Here is a 22,813-nt window from a genome sequence, read left to right on the forward strand (position 1 = left end):
CGCTTTGCAATAAATTAATTTATTAAAGAGTTAATTGTAATGACCCGATGCAGGTTAAATAAATTAATTGATTAAAGAGTTAATTGTAATGACTCCCTTTACCAGCCTTTTAATTACTTACCGGTACATTCGACTCACATTAAAAAAAAATGATAAAATTTCTCATTTTTAAAATAAAAGGTGACAAAAGAGAGATTAAATGATTTAAAATATAAATGCATAGATGGAATAAAACATTAGCATACACCAACTAACAGACAATCCAAAAGTAAACATTGAAAATGAGGTTAGTTAAAATAAGGTAAAATTTTGTACGAATTAAAGTCGGACAACATTTTTGTAAAAATCAATACAAATGGTTCTAAACAAATATTGTTCAAGACGGAAACAAGATACAAATATATACATGGACAACTCAAGAAAATACAAACAACATAGATACCCCTTGTTGACAATCCTCTATGATTGTAGAGCTCTCAGACAGTATCTCACCTCTCGTTGTATCCTTAACCTAATAGGTAACCACATGATTTAATTTAGGCCTTAGGTAATTCTGGCCTAATTTCTTCTACTATCTGAGCAAGTGGAGAGGGAACGAAGTATTGAGCAAATCTCTAGTCTGAAACTTACCCCTACGGGTATGTATAGGTTGTCCAACCTTTATGTTCTTTGACTTAGGTAGCTTCTTTTACCTATATAGTGGATGTCTGATGTCCAAAGTTTAGGCGCTACCTCATAATAATTTGGTGGGGTAGTATGATATTGATTAGCCTAAACATCATCCATGGGAGGTTAGTTGGCTCTCCTATAGAACTATCTAATAACTAGTGTGGGTGATGACCCCTTAGTGATTGCCCGCTACTGTGTTTACCTGTGTGGTTTCATGCCCTCTCTCAAAATGGGTTCTACTGGATAAGGTAGAGCATTTGGTCACTTTGACATGCTACACTATCTTGTTTAAACTTGACTCGACGATACCCGTACTCTTATTGATCGACGCAGTTTCTAGTTCTAGATCGATCCCGAAATTGACTTCCATGACTGGGGGCAAACTTGGAAGATCCTTACAGAAAAATATTTACGAACTCCCTAACGATGTGTACTGATGAGACTATTTGCTTGTTACTGTTGTCTAAGGTCACGCTGGTTAAAGATGCACTTGCGCCACTATGAATCATCTTCTTGGCTTTCAGTACTATTACAACTTTCGAGGTTCTTTTGGAAGTGGCTCCCTTATTGGTAAATTTGTCCCCTGATGGGAGTTTGAGAGTCACTATTCAAGTTTCACAATCTATCAATCCATACCCAAGATGACGTTGAAGTCTTGCATGCTTAACACTATCAATGTAGCTTCGATGACACGTCCTGATATTGTTACACTACTATCCTTAACCCTATGGGTAGCTAATAATAACCCGTGAGCAAGGGTGGACACTGATAGGGTGACCTCTAAAGGTTTCTTCTCTAGGTGTGCTAGCTCTACAAACTCCTCAGATATGAACAAATGTGTTGAACCCGAATCTAACAACACTAAAGCCAAATGACCAAAAATTGGTAGCGTACCTGTAACAACTGCGTTCGGCTCGTCAGCTAGTCTGACTGTGGTTGCTTGGGCTACATCTCACCCTTACTGATGCTGAGCAACCCGACCTCTCTAATTATGTGCCGCAGGTCGATTGGCATGCTGATCGTTCCTCTAAGGGCAATCTGCTGCAAAGTGCTCTACTTAACTACATCTGTGGCATGCATCTGTTCCTGCTCTGCACTCCCCCGTGTGAGAACGCCGACAGCTAGGATAAATTGTTATGTTTTGCTCTGCACTCCTCTGAACTGCAATGTGGACTAGGTTGATCTTGACTGTAACTTGTCGATGGGGGGCATGTCGATGAGGATCACCACCCGAAGGGCTTCTACATAATAAGAGGATGCTTGGGCTGCCACATGCCCTTCAACTCGTCCCTTAGGTCAACAATAAATCGCTTGGCCTTTAACTACCAAGTACTAATATGCGCTCGAGAAAACCTTGTCAGCCTGTTGAATTCCAGATCGTACTCCTCTACTGACTTGTCCCCCTTTTTGAGTTCCTAGAACTCTGCTTGCATTTTCATCCTAGAAGTGACTAAGTAGTATTTGCGGAGATAGGCTTCTTTGAATTGACACCAGGTAATAAACTCTCCTTGTGGTGTAATGGTCATTTGAGTACCTTTTCACCAGAAGTGGGCCTCTCGTTTCAGCATATATGACCCACAATGGACTTTATACTCCAGCAGACAGTTCATGTAATGGAAGGTTGTTTCTATCGCGTCTAGCCAGTTCTTTGCTGTGATGGGTTCCACCTTGCCTCCGTCAAAGGAAGGTGGTTTATGCCTCTGAAAATCTTTCAAGTAACGGGACTTCACAGTAATAGTCACAGAATCTCTGGTCCCTTGCACTGCTGTCTGATTAGCCACCAGTGTCTGCATAATTTGGGTCATCAGAGCTTGATTTTCCATTGAGGTCAACATGAATGCCTGTAATACATCCAGTGTAGGCGTGGTCAACGGCTGGCTGGGCGGGACTTTCGTACTAGTGGCCGAGACCGATGGGACCTCCTTGGAGGAGGAAGCATTAGGGCCTGTATCAAGAAGTCTCGGGCTTTGGCCTTCCTTCGAAGCTGTCTAGTTCTTAGAGTCCGCAGTACGGTTCCCTCACTAGTTTGGGGCATATCTCCAAGCTTCTCTTGAAGTTCAGGTTGTTCCACTTCAGGTGTTGAAATAGGGGTGTCCTGAACGACTTTTCTTCTTCTCCTTCGAAGTCTGGGCCCAACATAGAGTCCGCGTCTCTTTGGTGCCATTATCTACCACAACACAAAAACAATGCGGTTACAATTTGTTCATAGCACATTCTCCAGTAAATGCACAATTATAACATAGCATAAAGTCATGGTATATTCTTTAAACACTAGCTTGACTGTTGTCTTTATGTTTCAAACCCGTGAGAACATTTGGTCGCGATCGGCACGTGTTTGATGGGCATGGCCACAGAGGATACGACTCTCTATCCTAAATGTCTACAGGACCTTGACCTGATGCTCTGATACCAAATCTTTCATGACTCAATATTTTACTATGAGCCATGACTCAAAACGACAATATGAATGCAACGAAAATATTTGAAAATGCATTAAAACGAAATAATTTATTTCAAGTAAAATAAAATTAAAAAAAAAAAAGAAAAAAAAAAGCAAAGGTTCAAACAATTAACAGTTTTGGGAGCGTCGGCCATGACTCAAAACGACAATATGGAGCGTCGGCCTCTCGATACTATTTGTCCTTCTAAGAAGGGGGTCCTTCACGGTTGAAGGTAGATTTTTGGTGGTGGTTCGACGAGTACTCCGACGGCTTACCCTTCTTCTCTCCAGCTTTCATTCTGTCTTTTCTTTTCTTTTCTAGGTGATTTGATTGGGATCCTTGGACTTCTATAATGGGTTGAGGGGCAAAACTTCGCTTTTGCCCCTCTGACTTTGACTTGGCATATGTTTTTTTCAAGTGTTACTAACTATTGTGATATCCTACATTGGTTGGGGAGGAGAACGAAACACCCTTTATAAGGGTGTGGAAATCGTTCCCTGGTAGACACATTTTAAAAACCTTAAGGGGAAGCCCGAAAGGGAAAGCCCAAAGAGGACAATATCTGCTAGTGTTAGGCCTGAGCCGTTACAAATGGTTTCAGAGCCAGACACCAGGCGATTTACCAACGAGGAAACTGTTCCCTGAAGGGGGTAGACACGAGGTGGTGTGCCAGTAAGGACGCTGGGCCCCGAAGGGGGTGAATTTGGTAGGGGTCTCACGTCTATTAGAGAAAGAAACGAATGTCAGGAAGGATGCTGGGCCCTGAAGGGGGGTGGATTAAGATATCCCACATTTGTTGGGGAAAAGAACGAAACACCCTTTCTTTATAAGGGTGTGGAAACCTTTCCCTAGGAGACAAGTTTTAAAAACCTTGTGGGGAAGCTCAAAACGGAAAGTCCAAAGAGGACAATATCGTCTAATGGTGGCCCTTAGACAGAGCTTTAACAATGTACTTTTTGTATTATCTGTATTCTCTTACTATACATATCTGAAATCATCACTATAAACCTTTAGCCAAAGTTCTCGTCTTTTCTCTCTCTTATTTTTTGTGTTCATTTAGATCGAGTGTGTACATTGTTGTGCGATTCTAACATTGTCTTCTTATTTGCTTTAAACAAAGTCTACCTTGCATTGGTCACATTTGTGCTCCTTTGAAAATTTAAGTGTAGCTTGTTTTCTCTGTATTCTCTTTACTATACATACCTGAAGTCATCACTATAAACCTTTAGCCAGAGTTCTCCTTGTATTTTCTCTCTCTTATTGTCACAACCTGATTTTTTAGACTTCGAAAAATTGAATCGTGACTAAAAAGACGAAATTGAAAACAAATAAAATTAAAAATAAAATAAAATAGAAGGTAAAAATCCGCCAAAAATTTAAAACAAGAAAAGGAAATCAAGGACACCAAAATTAAATATAAAACCAAAGTCAAATGTTGCCGAAGGGATTACAAATATAAAATGAAATACAAAAGACTCTAAATATGAAAACAGACGAATGACTCTAAAAGACCGACAAGGGACTGACGCTCCGGAACGACACCCCTCTGTGACAGTGCAACTCTCGAACACCTCCCCGTATCGACTAGTACCTGAAAAAAAAAAAGGGAAGAAAGGGGTGATTATAAAAATATACTAAGTAAGCAACCTACTTGTAGGCTCTTTTCGCATCCTTATCTTATTAGGTATACACGGTCTTATCTTGGGGTTCTAGTGAGTGCGAATCTCGCTACAACTCTCTTTTCTATATCTTAGGAGGCTTGCCCATCTTATGCACTGAAATCATGTGTCCTGAGGTGAGACGCGACCTCATAAGTAAATCTGAGGGGATCGTATTGCTGGATCTGAATACGTGACTCTCTCTGAACATCATCTGTGGAGGTTAGCTGACAGCCCTCACACGGGACCATACATCCACTAAATTTGGGGTGCGACCCCCTGTGTGCCGGTTGTCACGGTCATGCCTGTCCAGGGCCTGTTGCCCATGGCCGCATGCCCATGACAAGCCAAACCCTTGTCACGTCTTTTCATTCTAGTGTTTTTCCTTTTGTAATTCTAGAGCGTATGACACCTCAAGAAAATCATGTCTAGGCCTGCCAGAACTAAAATGGCCCAGAATGTACTATAGGGGGATATGACTAGTCGTCAACTTCTCCCTACCCAAGGTTATATATGCTAAGCCGTTGTTATCTTTCTCTTGCTTGCTTATATAACGTCTCTTTCTAAAATCTCTCTCTCTCCTCGTTTTCTAAAACCTTCTTTTAAAACCGAGGCTAGAGGCTCGACCGTAAGTCGCTTGGCCGTAGGCGACGCAAGAACAAATTGGCTTAACTCACTTGTCGCTGGAAAGTGAGTGCCGCACAATCGCTAGTCCTCTGCCTTCGAAAGTGCGATTGTGTCAAGTGGTATCAGAGCTTTGTTAGCTCCGTAACGTCATACAGACTAAGATCATGTCGACGACAAAGTCAACACCCAAAGCACAAGCCGATCGGCTTACGCTAATAGAGGAGGAAATGCTATTCCTCAAAGAAGTCCCTGACACCCTCCGTTTCCTGGAAACACGGGTGACCGAACTGAGTGAGAAAGTCGTCCAAGTCGACGCAATGGGCAACCGCCTAGACGGGTTGCCAATCGCAGAACTGTTGTTTCGAGTGACCTCGCTCGAAGAAAGAGTTGCTCCTACGAGCAGCCCAAAACCGTCTGATAGTCCGGATAGCTCTGTCGCACACAAAGAGGGACGTGGCGAAGAGTTCGACGTACTACAAAACACAATGATGAGTTTGTTCAATGGATTGGCTGATGAATTCAGATCAACAGTCGACGACCTCCAAGAAAGGATGGCCGCCATGAGCACTCGAATTGAAGTTACCATGAAAGCCGTGGAAGGTGTCACGGGTGGACAAACTAATGCAGGATCCAACAAACTAAGGTTCCCAGACCCTAGAGCCTTCAAAGGGAATCGGGACGCCAAAGAGTTGGAGAACTTCATCTTTGACGTCGAACAGTACTTCAAAGCCACAACGGCTTGTACCGACGACAAGAAGGTGACTGTAGCTGCGATGTATCTCGTAGACGACGCCAAACTGTGGTGGCGTACGAAGGTGCAAGACATCGAGGATGGATTGTGCACCATCGACTCATGGGAGGACCTCAAGAGAGAGTTGAGGGAACAATTCCTCCCCGAAAATGCAGGACACATAGCAATGGAGAAAATAGTAGCCCTGAAACACACTGGAAACATACGGGACTACGTCAGACAATTCTCAACCCTGATGCTGGATATTAGGGGTACAGCAGAGAAGGACAAGGTGTTCTTCTTTATAAATGGTCTACAGCCGTGGGCCAAAACAAAGATACATGAGAACAGGGTCCAAACCCTAGCTGCCGCAATGGCCTGCGCCGAGAGACTCGTGGACTGTGGGAACGAAGCAGGATCCCAAAGAAGAGCGACACCAGCCCCAAACAATGGGGGCAAACCATACCGACCACCAGGCCATCGAAATGGAAGCCCCAACAGATCGAATGGATGGACGGATAGACCTCCTCAGAACAATCAAGCGGGGACATCTCGAGGGCCTTACCACCAAAAGAACCACCCGACGACGCCTTTGCAATGCATGCTATGTAAAGGCCCCCACAAGGTATCCTACTGTCCTCATCGGGCCTCTCTCACTGCACTCCAAGTGTCCATTCAAGAGAGCAATGAGGCAAGGGTCGAGACTTTGCTAGACAAGAAAGAAGATCACGACAACCCCCGAATGGGCGCACTCAAATTCTTGTCAGCCCTCCAACGGAAAGTCGAACCGAAGGAGATAATAGAGAAAGGGCTTATGTTCGTAGATGCCACCATAAACTCTCGACTGAGCAAGAGCACTCTGATAGACTCTGGAGCAACCCACAACTTCATTGCTGATCAAGAAGCCAGAAGATTGGGACTCACCATAGGAAAAGACCCGGGGAAAATGAAAGCTGTCAACTCCGAGGCCTTGCCTATTGTGGGAGTTTCCAAAGGAGTCCCCTTCAAAATAGGGGATTGGACTGGAGAGCTAGACCTTGTAGTGGTTCGCATGGACGACTTCGATGTGGTACTTGGGATGGAGTTCCTCCTAGAACACAAGGTCATCCCAATGCCATTGGCAAAATGCTTGGTGATCACCGACCGTAACCCCACAGTAATACCTGCAAGCATCAAGCAACCAGGTAATCTTCGGATGATCTCGGCCATACAGTTGAAAAGGGGACTCGCACGAGAGGAACCTACCTTCATGGCCATACCACTGATAGAAGAGGCAACCACCGAAGAGACTGTCCCAGAGGAAATCAAGGATGTATTAGACAGCTATACCGACATAATGCCAGAGAGTCTACCACAAACACTACCACCTCGTCGAGGCATTGACCACGAAATTGAACTCCTCCCCGGGGTTAAGCCGCCCGCAAAGAATGCATACCGGATGGCTCCACCCGAGCTAGCCGAATTGAGGAAACAACTAGACGAGTTGCTGAAGGCGGGATTCATTCGCCCGGCAAAGGCCCCTTATGGAGCCCCCGTACTATTCCAGAAGAAGAAGGATGGGACGTTGCGTCTGTGCATAGACTATAGAGCCCTAAACAAGGTGACAGTACGCAACAAATATCCTCTGCCGATAATATCCGACTTGTTCGACCAACTTCACGGGGCCAAGTACTTCACGAAATTGGACTTACGATCGGGATATTATCAAGTACGTATTGCCGAAGGGGACGAACCCAAGACGACGTGCGTAACAAGATATGGGGCCTTCGAATTCCTAGTAATGCCCTTTGGCTTGACAAACGCCCCAGCTACGTTCTGCACGTTGATGAACCAGGTTTTCTACGAATACCTGGATCAGTTCGTCATAGTATACCTCGACGACATTGTTGTTTACAGCACAACCCTCGAGGAACACAAAGTGCACTTGAAGTTAGTGTTTGACAAGCTCCGGCAGAACCAGCTGTATGTGAAGAAGGAGAAATGTGCATTCGCACAAACATGCATCAACTTCCTTGGACATGTCGTTAGATGTGGACAAATCAGTATGGATAGCGACAAGATAAAAGCTATCCAAGAATGGAAGGTTCCTACTTCCGTATCTGAGTTGAGGTCCTTCTTAGGACTAGCCAACTACTATAGGCGGTTCGTCGAAGGGTTTTCACGACGAGCCGCCCCATTGACAGAGCTGTTGAAGAAAGACCACCCTTGGTCGTGGTCGAATGATTGTCAAATGGCCTTTGAAAATCTGAAAACAACCATGACGAGGGGTCCTGTCCTCGGGTTGGTTGACGTCACAAAGCCATTTGAAGTGGAAACCGATGCTTCCGACTTCGCTCTCGGTGGGGTCCTTATTCAAGAAGGTCACCCCATCGCTTACGAAAGTCGAAAGCTCAATGATGCCGAATGAAGATACAGTCTCCGAGAAAGAAATGCTGGCTGTAGTCCATTGCCTTCGAGTCTGGAGACAGTATCTCTTAGGATCGCAGTTCGTAGTGAAGACGGATAACAGCGCCACTTGCCACTTCTTTGATCAACCAAAATTAACAGCAAAACAAGCCCGGTGGCAGGAGTCGTTGGCTGAATTCGACTTCAAGTTCGAACACAAAGCGGGAAAGAGTAATCAAGCAGCCGACGCGCTGAGTCGGAAGGGCGAACATGCGGCCCTGTGCATGTTAGCCCATATTCATTCAAGTAAGATCGACGGATCGATGCGCGACATCATCAAGGAACATTTACACAAAGACCCATCGGCCAAAGCCGTTGTCGAACTAGCTAAGGCTGGAAAGACACGGCAGTTTTGGGTTGAGAGGGACCTCCTGATAACCAAAGGAAACAGATTGTACGTCCCAAGAACGGGGGAACTGAGGAAGAAGCTCATTCAAGAATGTCACGACACCTTATGGGCCGGACACCCGGGATGGCAAAGAACATACGCCCTAATAAAGAAGGGGTACTTCTGGCCAAACATGCGAGACGACATCATGCAATACACCAAGATGTGCCTCATCTGCCAACAGGATAAGGTCGAGAAAGCCAAAGTCTCTGGACTCTTGGAACCTCTACCTGTGCCAACAAGACCCTGGGAAAGTGTATCTCTGGACTTCATAACACACCTCCCAAAAGTCGGGGAATATGACGCCATCTTGGTTATTGTGGACCGGTTCTCAAAATACGCGACGTTCATCCCCACTCCCAAATTATGCTCGGCGGAACTCACAGCCCAACTGTTTTTCAAACACGTTGTAAAGTTATGGGGCATTCCGTCGAGCATCATCAGTGATAGGGATGGCAGATTCATTGGGACATTCTGGACTGAGTTATTCGCTTTCTTGGGAACAACCTTGAACATCTCCTCGAGTTATCACCCTCAAACCGATGGACAGACAGAACGGTTCAACTGCTTGCTCGAAGAATACTTACGTCACTTCGTCGACGCTCGCCAAAAGAACTGGATACAATTGTTAGATGTCGCCCAATTTTGCTTCAATTGTCAAACAAGCTCGTCTACAGGGAAGAGTCCCTTTGAAATTGTAAGTGGACGACAACCGGCCTTACCCCATATTATTGATCATCCTTATGCAGGAAAAAACCCTCGAGCTCACAACTTTACAAGAGAATGGAAGCAGACGACAGATATAGCCCGAGCATATTTAGAGAAGGCTTCCAAGCATATGAAGAAATGGGCGGACAAGAAGCGTCGCCCCCTTCATTTCCGTGCAGGAGATCAAGTCCTCATCAAGCTGAGACCAGAACAGATCAGATTTCGTAGCCGAAAGGACCAGAGATTAGTTCGTAAATACGAAGGCCCGGTTGAAGTCCTTAAAAAGATTGGGGCTACCTCCTACCGAGTTGCACTCCCCGCATGGATGAAAATTCACCCCGTCATTCATGTGAGCAACTTGAAGCCCTATCACCCTGATCCAGACGACGACCATCGAAATACAACCACAAGACCGAGCATCGATCTGAAACAAAAAGAAACAAAGGAAGTGGAAGAGATCCTAGCCGACAGGGTTAGGAAGATAGGAAGACCTGTACGGACGATTCGTGAATTCCTTGTCAAATGGAAGAATCTCCCTACAGAGGAAACAAGCTGGGAACGCGCCGAAGATCTGAACTCCGCCGCCACCCACATCGCAAGGTATGAAAGTAGTCGGTTGACAGGGACGTCAACCAATTAGGTGGGGGAGGATGTCACGGTCATGCCTGTCCAGGGCCTGTTGCCCATGGCCGCATGCCCATGACAAGCCAAACCCTTGTCATGTCTTTTCATTCTAGTGTTTTTTCTTTTGTAATTCTAGAGCGTATGACACCTCAAGAAAATCATGTCTAGGCCTGCCAGAACTAAAATGGCCCAGAATGTACTATAGGGGGATATGACTAGTCGTCAACTTCTCCCTACCCAAGGTTATATATGCTAAGCCGTTGTTATCTTTCTCTTGCTTGCTTATATAACGTCTCTTTCTAAAATCTCTCTTTCAAAAATCTCTCTCTCTCCTCGTTTTCTAAAACCTTCTTTTAAAACCGAGGCTAGAGGCTCGACCGTAAGTCGCTTGGCCGTAGGCGACGCAAGAACAAATTGGCTTAACTCACTTGTCGCTGGAAAGTGAGTGTCGCACAATCGCTAGTCCGCTGCCTTCGAAAGTGCGATTGTGTCACCGGTCAGTTACTGAGTCATCCTACGTGGCTCCACGTCCCCCGCTCAAGGACGGGTTTTTACGGCCCAGGAGTCCGTTCAGAAGACCCCTTAGCTATCACCACTAGGTTTGGGCACCTGTCATACTTCCCTATCCGGATCTACCATGCTCAACGATCTCCGTACTGGAGCTATGTCTCGACGGTACGGTATCGGAGCAGAGAGGGAAGTGGAGGTTCTGATGACACTATCCACACTGCTCAACTCTAGCGGGCTACCTACAGTTACCACGGTGACCTACTATTTTTTCTAGGGTGGAACTTGGTGGCTTAGACTTGGATTCATGCATCTCTAGGATTCTCGTGCAAGGTCTCACAAACCTATAAGGTTTTGGATTCTGGGCTCTGGATCCGCCGATAATCGTTTCGCGGGTCTAAATGCACGGTATTCTAGAGGTCCCCCAATCTAGGGTCTCATAGCCTACTTAGTCACAAGCACCCTAATCTAAGCTCGTAATTTCTTCCTACTCATCAAGAAAGATAACACAAGCAATCATCATGCATAGGAGTTAACACGCAGCAGTTCATGCAATATTAACAAACATGCTGAATGGGAAGATAACGTCCATCTTCACCCGGAGCGCAGATTTCACAAGTTTCCCATCCTCCTCATGCATACATACATTATCAGAATCTCAATCTAAACGGTTTACATAATCATTCGTATCTAGAAGTCATAGATTTCCTTATTTATTTCATTTTCATGGTTTTCATACTAATATGCTAGGTTCAGCTAGCTAAGTTTATGGGAATGATATCATGCATGCTTATTCCAAGCAGTTCCTACAAGTACTGCTCGTGGGAATCCAAATGGCTACTTACATGGTTGACGCGTGCCTTTCCAAGCTCGAATTATTTGCCAGAAAAGGTTCCAAAAATTTTGAAATTTCCTTGATAGGTCCTAATTCACATAAAATTAGGATCAGAGTTGAAATCGGGGCAAAAAACAAGCAAACGGAGGTCGAACGGAGGGAAAAAGGTTACTCACGCACTCTGCACTCGCCTACACGCGCGATTGACGCTCTCTGGAGGGTGTATTACGCGTGGCTTTCTATGCGCGCGTGTCCACGCGCAACATTCTATACAGTCGTGGGTCGAGATGGGTTGGTTCAGATAGGTCGGAGGGGTCTCGCGGCGGTTTGGTTCACGTGGTTCCTGGGTCGCGTGCGGAGCGCCGGTTCGGACTCGGGTTGACCCGAATTCGCGCCCTGACGCGTGTCACCTAGCCTGTAGAACACGCCTCTCCAGCCGCAGTTCGCCATGTGTCAATAACGGTTTCGCCTCGCTCCTCCGTACGCGGCCGACATTTCTCTCTCCTGCGTATGTTTCAATTTCCAGATTAGCATTTTCGATCTATTTTCTTCAGAATTTCTTATCTTTCAATCCGTAATCCATATCAACAAAGTTTCTTCACGAACATTGTAGGTCTCATATTCTACTTCTACTATATATTTTTCCTTTATTTTTTTTCCTTGAGCACAGGATGAGTTAAGGTCGTCCAAAGATAGAGAAAAACTCACATTTTCTGTTTTCGATCGGTTTACCCGAACTCTGACTAAACTCCGATTTTCGTCCAAGAACTTCAAGAATCCTATGTGGATCTTATTTTAGTTACATACCTCAAAAACTTCATATCTAACGCTCAAGAAACTTCTCAGATCTAGATAAAATCGAAACAAGAAGTTCAGAACCTTACTTTGTCCGTTCTCGGATTTTCTTGCCGGAACGAGTGAATCCACCACCCAAGCACCTTTTCCAGCACCGAGAAGAGTATTGCTTCGAAGTTTCTTGCCTTGGATTCGATCCCGAACGACAGTTTGTCTTCTCTGCTCTTCTCTCTCCCAAACCCTAACTTCTTCTCCTTTCTCCTTTCTCCTTTCTCCTTTCTCTCTCTCTCTCTTTTTTTTTTTTTTTTTTTTTCTTCTTCTTAGAGCCCAAATAGACCGGGGCAAAATGACCCTTTTGCCCCTATGTTGTTATTTTTATTTATTTATCTGAAAATTCGGGTATTACACTTATTCTTTGTGTATTAAGTGTGGGCCTTGTTATGCGATCCTAATATTGCTTTCTTATTTGCATTAAACAAAGTCTACCTTGCATTTGTCACATTTGTGCTCCTTTGAAAATTTAACCGTCCCGAGAAGCAAGTTTTGCTAGTATTTTCTTTAATTCATGAGGCTTTTTCTAACTGTGATTTTTTTTTTTTTCTTTCTATGGATTTTCAAGTTGATCTCTAGGGTTAAACTTAATCTTTCCTAGATTATTCAAATTAGAAGATTCAACCGTTTCAAGATATTGAATATGATATCAATATAAGTATAGCTTAAATGATTTAGAAATATGTTTTATTCCGAAGAGATCAAATTTTAAGCTTCGAATCTTAAAATAAAAAAATAAGAAAATTGATGAATTATATTGGATAAGAGGAGACGAAGATCTTCGAGAGTTGATACTAATCACGTTATATCGTTTTCATTGCCCCCAAAATTCTGCATGAAAACAAATGTTTCGAGAAAGTGGAAGTTAGACGTTAATGCTTATTTTATTATATGGTTTTCTAAAATTTGCAAACAAACGTGTCCTTGCCCTTTTTTATAATCCACCTCTCATTTCTACGAAACAACATCAAAAGTATAAGATTTCTTATACATAAACAAGTGGGACCTTAAACTATTCAAACTTTAATGCTTATCTTGTTATATGGTTGTATGCAAACAGATGTTTCCTGAAAGTGGAAGTGATTCATATTCAAACGTTATTTTGTTATATGGTTTTACAAATATTCAATATGCAAACAAATGTGTCTTATTCTTTGATTTATAATCCAACACGCATCTCTCCCATGTGATTTTTTCTTCTAAAGTTATGATTTAGTCTTCAAATTTTTTAATTTGGTTAAAGTTTAGGGTTTTTAAGCTAGAGAAAAAAAAAATTTAATTTATATCAATACATAAATTAACTTCAAGAATCTAATGAAAGTTGAAGAATGTATTAATACTTTTAAAAATTTAATAACCAAATAAATATACATCTGTCAAATTGTAGGGACTAAATTTATAAACTTATAATCTAACTGTTTTTTCTTCTTCTTTTTCTTTTACTCTCTAACTTATCACTAAGATATATAAGAAATTTATCGATGCAAACAAAGTCCTACATTGATTAGGGAATGAAGATATCTATGGTGTATATGATACGAAATAACACAAGCTATCTCAAACTACATCAAGTGACTTTTAAATTACTCTTGGATTGGTTGAAAATTTTAGGCTAGCTTATTAGAATAGTCACAATAAGCAAGTGACATGAGATTTACAACATTTCAATTAATATTAGGTTAAGCCATAAACTAGTTTCTTTACATTTCTTGTGTTTAGATAATTCCAATCACGAGATTAGAAACAAGTTTCGTTACTTTTGATCTTAATCATCAAGCTTTCTTTATTGTTTTGGAGTTCTTGGATATTTGAGATTTAAAAGTTTTGTTCAAGATTGTTAAATCCATTTTCCAAAAGTTTCATAATAATATATGTAACGACCCAATTTTTTTAAGATATCTATCCACGCTAACTATTTAGAACAAGGTAATAATCTCCATTGGTATGAAACCTTTTGGATGATTCCAAAAACAAAGCAATAAAGATATATGCTTAAAGTGAACCATACACGCTATCGTAGAGATAATGACATTGTAGAGATATATAGATTATCAGTAGTTGTTATCAATTGATATCGTAGTCATAATTAGCTCCATTGGTGATATGGTGATATGTAGGTGATATGTTGAGATTTCAAACAAAAGTTTGTGTTAGTCCCTAGATTGGACAAAAAAAAAAAAAAAAAAAAAAAAAAGTGCTTGAGATACTATTAAGGTTAGCTAACAAGTGGACTATATCATTTTCGAGAGGATGAGGTTAAAGGCACCAAGTGCATCCCACAACGTCTTGATGTAAAGAGCAAGAAGGCGTGTGGGGCCATTTTCATTTGCGTGACCAATATGTAAGCTAAGTGGTTCTCCTTCCACTTTGTTTTAAACCACAAATCTGTAGATAATGCTTCAAACATCCTTTTAAAACAGACGCATTCACAGAACCATATTTAGACCTTCATATATCTTTTTGGAATAGTCTCAAGCAGCCCTCATGGCCTCGACCTCGAGCGAATCCTCGAGAATACCCACAAATGCTTCAAGGGTTGTGTTGATAACTGGCGTGAGCAAAGGTTTGGGTAGAGCCCTAGCCTTGGAGTTAGCTAACCGTGGTCACACCATAATTGGCTGTTCACGTGACCAACCTAAACTTGATTCCCTTCGTCAACAACTTCCTTCCAATAGCCACTTGCTCTTCAATGCTAACGTGGTAAGCAAATGCTCTAATCCCACGTCGTAAGTACTTAGAAAAGTGACTGAAAAGGTTTGTTTTGCAGAGATCAAATGATAGTGTTGAAGAGCTAGCAAGAGCGGTTGTCCAAAACAAACTCGTTCCTGATATCATTGGTATTCCGCTCCCTTTTTTCATATTATTTCTCACTTGTATCAAAATTTAAGAAACTAAGTACTTTTTTCTTGATTATTGACAGTGAATAATGCAGCTGTTATTAATAGAAATAGGAACCTATGGGAGGTCGATGTCGAAGAATTTGATAATGTTATAGATACCAATGTCAAAGGAATAGCAAACATTTTGCGCCATTTCATTCCTCTTATGATTCCAAAAAAGCATGGAATAATCATTAACATGTCTTCAATGGCGGGAAGAAAGGGGCATTCGCAAGTAAGTCATAACTTTTGTGGAAAGATGAGGTTAAGAATATTTAATCCTGAATTATAGTTTACCATATATATCATATATTTGATCTTACGACTTACCTTATTTATCATATTTGTTATTTTATTAGTAATTTATTTGATTCTCTGCATGATTATAAACAGAGAACTTTCACATTATTTAGGTGCGGTTATTTACTCAAATGACATATGTTTAATTTTACTTTATGGACAGATTGCACCCTATTCTGCATCTAAATGGGCAATTGAGGGGTTAAGCAAATCTTTAGCAAAAGAATTGCCGGATGGAATGACAGTTGTGACCTTAGATCCTGGCGCCATAAACACAGACATGCTCGTTTCAGTTGCTGGCAGTTTAGCTTCAAATTATCTACCACCTGAACGTTGGTATGAATATCATCAAATCATATATTCAAAACTGGAATTTTTATATAAATATATCCTTTCGTATGAACTTATACATTCATTTTTTATTGTAATAAGGGCTATAAAAGCAGCGACAATGATTCTTGATCTGACTCCATCAGACAATGGAGCTTCCCTCACAGTTAAGGATCCTAACGAGTTGTCCAACCCATAATTTATTTATTTATTTATTTATTTATTGTTCAATCCTCTCAATTTCTACGCCCTTGGATGATAATTAATTTGGTAAGAATCATGGATACAATGTTTTGATATTAGATAAAGAAGAGGGATGAATTTATAAATGTGTAGAATGTAAATTTACTATGCGTAATATGAAATGCTTAAATATTGAGGTGACGTATTAGTTAAATTGATGAATGGTAATTTGTGAGATGTTGTAATAGAAATTGTATTGATAGCAAGTCTTTGAATTACAGATTGATACATACGGACTCCCCGAAAAAATATGGATTAAATTTCTCATTTTTAAAATAAAAGTAACAGAAAGAGAGATTAAATAAAACAATAACATACTAAGGAGTTATGCAAAAGAGTTTAAATTAATTCCCATTCTAGATTTAGCACTTGGTTAATATTTTTTAAGATTTTGTAATACTTAATTTTGGAAGGTTTTGGTGTGCCAAGGAGATTTCACAAACATATTAGATTTGTGGAATTGATTTTAATTTGTATTGATTTGTATAGTAGAGTGGGATGGTTTTATGATTCGAAGGTTGAAGCACCTTTTCTCAATTTTGAACTCATGAAAGTTCTTTTGCTTGTAACTCATGGAAGGTTTTTGACTTCTAGCATATTAAAGATGTCACGATCTATCACAATCAAATTTTCAAAACTTCGAAAAGATAAACCCTAAGTGACAGACAATACAAAAGTGAAAATGAAAGTAGTGAAAATATGGTAAAAAAATTTGTGAAATGAAGTTATATAACATTTTTATAAAAACCAATACAAAATGTTCTAGACAATTGTTGAATTGTTTAAGTTATTTACAAATGAGAGAACGAAAACAAGATACAAATATATGCAATGACAACCCAAGAAAATATAAACAACATAGACACCACGGGTTGACACTCCTCTATGAGTTAGAGCTCTCGAGCACTGCCTCACCTTGACCAGCTGCATCATTCTCTGTCAAAAAAAATATAGAAAGAGGTGAGAATAAAAATACTCACGGAGAAACCTACTTGTAGGCTTTCATCGTATCCTTAACCCAGTAGGTAACCACATGCTTTAAGTTAGTCTTTAGGTAGGCCTAACATAATTTTTTCTTCTATCTAGCCTATTGGGAGGAAACGAAGTACCGATTAGATCTCTTGTCTGAAATTTATCGGGTCTGTACAGGTTCTCAAACCTTCTTTTTCTTTCATATAGGTAGCCAAAATTGAATTAGATCGGAAGACCTCATTCTGATGAACGTCAAGAAACGATAAGTTATGTATTTTGGATCGATTTTAGATCTGATTATTTCTTTTTGTGATTGGTTATAAATTATAAGAAAATTATCTTTTTAAAAACATATTAAAAAGTCTACGAGGAGCCAAGTTGATTTGAGTGATGTAGAAAACTTTAGGAAAATCAATAGATAATAGGAACAAGGTAGAAACTGTGATTGAATTTGGGTTGGTTTAGATGCAGAGGATGCGTCAATCAAGGAACAACGAAACGCAGTCGGCTGCAGCATTGACACATGTCAAGCAATGATAGTGGAGATGAGGTTGTCAAGCACGCGCCACACGACACGTTGTCGGAGGGTTACCTCACACAAATCGTCCACACAACTCGAATCGCTTCATTCAACCTGTAACTCGCATCCCACTCTAGACAGTGCCATGTGTTAGTACGAGAATAATCGAAGAATTTTTATGCTTGCGAAGGATTGAATCTAGTCCCTGGAGTTGATTGTGCGAATCAGAGCCCACGTGGGCGCGCATATCCCTCCTCTACCGCGTTCGTACTCATGCATGAGATGTGCACATGGGATGTCTTAGCCCCTCCATAAAAAATGACTAAGACTCCAAAAGAAAAGGAGTTGAGCCTCGATTAAGGGGAGGCATATTTGTTCGAGGGGAGGTGCTGGATGAAAGTCTCACATCGACTAATTTAGAGAATAATCATGGGTTTATAATCAAAGAATACTATCTCGATTGGTATGAGGCATTTTGGGAAGCCCAAAGCAAATCCATGAGAGTTTATGCTCAAAGTGGACAATATCATACCATTATGGAGAGTCGTGTTCATCTAACAAATAGAGCTGCAATTTTTTTTAGTGATCAAATAGAGAAAGTATGAGTGAAGACAAAACTTTAGCGAAGATCCCTCACTTCGATGGTCACTATGATCATTGGAGTGAGCTGATGGAAAATTTGCTCAGAGCAAAGGGTCTATGGAGTGTGTTGGAGATTGGTTTCTCAGAACCAGAGGAAGGAACAATACTAACTGAGAGTCACCTTAATGATGCTAGACTCAAAGATCACCGAGTAAAGCATTACCTCTTCCAGACAATTGATCGTATTGTCTTTGGACAAATCTTGGATCGTTGCACAACCAAAATTTGGTGGAAACCAAAAAGTGAAGAAATCTCTTCTTAATACATTAAGGAGAGAATTTGAGATCCTAAGAGATGAAGAATAATAAAAGTATCACAAATTATTTTGCAAGACGGATGATAATCTCCAACAAGATGAGAACCAAGGAGAAGATATGCCAGACAAGAAAATTGTAGAAAAAATTCTTTGTACCCTGATTGAAAAATTTACTTATGTTGTAGTATCCATTGATGAATCCAAAGATACTGATAACATGTCCATTGATGAATTACAAAGTTCATTAGTGGTGCATGAACAAAAGTTTCAAAGATCCAGCATTAATGGAGAGGAGCAAGTTCTAAAAGTCGAAGGACAAATGAAAATAAGTAACAGAGGAAGAGGAACTTACACGGGTAGAGGACGCGGAAGAGGAAGATCAACTTTCAACAAAGCAACTGTTGAATGTTATAGGTGTCATTGTTAAAGAAAACTTGCTAATTTATGAAATAAATCTCACATACACCAACGATAGAATGCTCTGATACCACTTTCTAAAAAAACTACATGCGTAATTGTGAAGGTGATATCAAGAGAGGAGAGACAAAGAGACAATGAACACTGAATTTTTCCAAAAAAACCTTTTTCTATTACTTTTATGTATTCTTCTTTTTTCTTTGCTCTGTTTCTTTTCCCTCGGTTTCTTTTCTCTCTAACTTTACAGTAGAAAGACTAGGTATTTATAAGTTTTTCTAACTCTCATAATAGGTATGAGAGAGCCACCCATAAACCGGCTATCATTTCTACAAAGGTAGTACCTTTTCTTTCACTCACTTTTCAAATTAAACTCTCCTAACAAATTAACTAAAATTGGTATTTAGCATTTAAAGTTTATTCAACAGTCATGACTTAGGTCATTTTCAATATGAATGTCCAAAGATGAATAAGGAATTGAATTATGCAGAGCTGGAAGAAGAGGATAAAATGCTGTTAATGGCTCATATGGAAAGACATGAAGTAAAAAAGAGTGATGGTTGGTTCTGGTTGCTTAAACCATATCTGTGCAAGTGAAGGTATGTTTTCAAGCTTAGACAAGACCTTTTCCCACATTATCAAGCTTGGAAATAATACAAGTACGAAAGTTACGGGAAAGGGTAGAGTGAAATTAACTTTACATGAGGTTTGTTACGCTATTAGTAATGTGTATTGGGTACCTGAACTCAAAAATAATCTCTTGAGCGTTGGACAACTACAAGAAAAAGGAGTAGCACTGCTGTTCAAAGATGGTGTATATAGCATTTATGATATGAATCAAGAGACATCAATCATACAATATGCTTCAATAAAGATGTGAAGAAAATATTGTTGAAATTATCAAAAGATGTTTCAATTCATGTCACATAGAATGAAGTTTCATGTTATAAATTTTGGATGGATTACAATTTAGAGTAATTTAGAGTTATTGTATTTGATAAATGTATTTTAAGACTTTTTATTTACTTTAGGTTACAATTACATAATTTTTAGTTATGGCCATTATGTATGAATGTTACAACTCTTGGAATGCCTTTATACAGCTTCATGAGTAAAAAAGAAAACATTTAACATCAATATGCTTCTTTTTTTTTTTTTTTTTTTTGGCAAAATCTAATCAATTTACCAACTAGAAAATTGATTTAGAAGATCTTAAACAAGAATAAAGTATTGATAAGATCCAGATCTAACACTTTAAAGAACATAAAAAAATGTTTTTTTTTTTTTTTTTTTTTTTGTTATATATTTTTGTGATAGAATATGAACATTCTACACAAACTGAGAAAAAAAAAATAATAAGAAAATTAAAAGAGATAAGCGCAATGAAACATATATTCGATCTTGAGCCTAAAGCTCTGATACCAAATGATAAGATAAGGAATCACTACAAGGGGAGTAAGATTCGGATTACCTTGTTGATCGAATATCTCAAGACAAGAACATTGTTTGAGATTCGAATCACTCCACAAGCAAGATCGATCATGTCTAGCTTGAATGATTCTTGTTGATCAAATATCTCAACGCAAGAACACTTGTTTGAGATTCGAATCACTCCACAAGCAAGATTGATCATGTCGAGCTTGAATGATTCTACATGCAACCTAAACTACATAGAATTGCAAAGAAACTTAGTCATTGGCTAAAGAAAGCACAAACGCTCCTTTTACCATATTTTCATCTCCCCTTACAAACTCACCCTCACAATTGAGCACACACAAATCACACTAAAAAAACAAATTGGGATGTGAGACAAGCTATGTTATAGAGCTAAGTGCAATTCAAAGTGAATAGACAGCACACTCAACACATAAACAAGGGTATTGAAGGAGCAATCCGAATAACGACAAAGAAACGAATTAAAGAAAGAAAATGATTAAGGACTAATTTAGACGTAGTAACATATGAGAGTTACATATAATAATCAAGAGGAAAAAAGAAAGACATTTAACATCAATATGCTTTCTTTCTTTCAATGGTCCTTTTTTTTTTCTTTTACCTTTCTTTTGTAGCATGGAAAAATGATAAGCTAAGGAATCAATACAAGGGAAATAAGATTCGGATTACCTTGTTGATTGAATATCTCAAGGCAAGAATATTGTTTGAGATTCGAATCACTCCACAAGCAAGATCGATCATGTCTAGCTTGAATGATTCTTGTTGATCAAATATCTCAAACACTTGTTTTGAGATTCGAATCACTCCACAAGCAAGATTGATCATGTCGAGCTTGAATGATTCTACATGCAACCTAAACTACATAGAATTGCAAAGAAACTTAGCCATTGGCTAAAGAAGAGCATAAATGCTTCTTTTACTATATCTTCAGGTCTACTTACAAATACAACATACATGGCTTTATATAGCCTCAAAATGAAACTATTGTAACATTCATACATAATGGCCATAATTAACCATTATGTAATTGTAACTTAAAGTAAATAAAAAGTCTTAAAATACATTTATCAAATACAATAACTCTAAATTACTCTAAATTGCAATCCACCCAAAATTTATAACATGAAACTTCATTCTATGTGACATGAATTGAAACATCTTTTGATAATTTCAACAATATTTTCTTCACATCTTTATTGAAACATATTGTATGATTGATGTCTCTTGGTTCACATCAATTTATCATCCACAAAAAGGAAAAATAGTAGAGTCAATTATGAGCGCAAATCGGCTGTTTATTTTGCGTATTGAACCATCTACCACAACAAATGAAGGAAGATGCCTCCCAGTTTCAAATACGGATCAGTCAACACTTTGGCACCATCGTTATGGTCATCTCGGCTACAAAGGCTTGTGCATCTTGAAACACAAAAACATGGTGAAAGGCCTGTCGCAAATTGTAGCTCCAAACACCACCTGTAAGGCATGTATGAAAGGCAAGCAACATCGGACTCCATTTCCAAAAATGGGTAAATGGAGAGCAACGGAAAAATTGGGTCTTGTCCATGCAAATATATGTGGTCCAATTTCACCAGCTTCAAGTGGCCAGAAAAAGTACTTGTTGTGCTTTATAGATGATTTTTCAAGGAAGACATGGAGTTATTTTCTTGTAAAAAAATCAGAAACATTTTATCATTTCAAATGTTTCAAAGCAATGGTGGAAAAGGAAATTGGAATGCGTGTGTTTAAGGAGAGATAGAGGAGGAGAACTCAATTCTGCAGAATTCAACGATTTTTGCAAACAACATGGAGTGAAGAGACAATTGACCACAACCTATATCACATAGCAAAATGGAGTGGCCGAACGCAAATATCGCACTATAATGGACTTGTTAAGAGCTATGTTGACAGAGAAGAAAGTGCCTAAAAGTTTCTAGCCTGAAGCAGTCAGGTGGACGATTCACATTTTGAATTGATCATCCACTCTTGCAGTAAAAGACATAACACCAGAAGAGGCTTTGAGTGGAGTGAAACCATCAGTAGATTATTTCAGAGTTTTTGAATGTGTGGGACATGTCCATATTCCAAATGCCAAGAGAAGCAAACTTGAAGATAAAAGTGTAACATGTGTTTTATTTGGAGTCAACAACTAATCCAAAGGCTATAGAATATTTGATCCAACTACAAATAAAATTATAGTAAGTCGTAAAGTAGCTTTCGAGAAAGATCGTGAATGAGATTGGAATTTTTTTTAAGGTGAAACAAAATTGGACTGGGAAAATATTGAAATTGATGAGAACACAGCCGAAGAAGGAGAAGTCACG

The 22,813-nt window shown here is 39.8% G+C and overlaps 1 protein-coding gene and 1 long non-coding RNA gene across 5 annotated transcripts; one reads left to right on the plus strand and one right to left on the minus strand.

Moving 5' to 3' along the window:
• Positions 1 to 342: 342 nt before the first annotated feature.
• LOC111784537 (uncharacterized) lies at positions 343 to 13,342 on the minus strand. 4 transcript variants are annotated; one of them, XR_015420433.1, is made up of 3 exons: positions 12,517 to 12,742; positions 11,643 to 12,136; positions 343 to 2,836 (listed from the first exon to the last, which is right to left on the minus strand). It is a non-coding gene; the product is annotated as an uncharacterized LOC111784537 (long non-coding RNA). The 4 variants fall into 4 exon arrangements; XR_015420432.1 differs by lacking the exon at positions 343 to 2,836 and adding an exon at positions 4,502 to 4,701; XR_015420434.1 differs by lacking the exon at positions 343 to 2,836 and adding an exon at positions 12,341 to 12,411 and having other exon boundaries at positions 9,072 to 12,136; positions 12,517 to 12,745.
• Positions 13,343 to 14,699: 1,357 nt separating this feature from the next.
• LOC111784533 (NADPH-dependent pterin aldehyde reductase) lies at positions 14,700 to 16,371 on the plus strand. Its single transcript, XM_023665203.2, has 5 exons — positions 14,700 to 15,178; positions 15,246 to 15,315; positions 15,399 to 15,592; positions 15,821 to 15,993; positions 16,090 to 16,371. The coding sequence occupies exons 1-5, from the start codon at positions 14,963 to 14,965 to the stop codon at positions 16,184 to 16,186; spliced, it is 750 nt and encodes a 249-aa protein (XP_023520971.2). The 5' UTR covers positions 14,700 to 14,962; the 3' UTR covers positions 16,187 to 16,371.
• Positions 16,372 to 22,813: the final 6,442 nt, after the last annotated feature.

The sequence above is a fragment of the Cucurbita pepo genome, chromosome 1 (genome assembly GCF_057944985.1).
Source record: "Cucurbita pepo subsp. pepo isolate OVF chromosome 1, ASM5794498v1, whole genome shotgun sequence".
Lineage (NCBI taxonomy): Eukaryota > Viridiplantae > Streptophyta > Magnoliopsida > Cucurbitales > Cucurbitaceae > Cucurbita > Cucurbita pepo.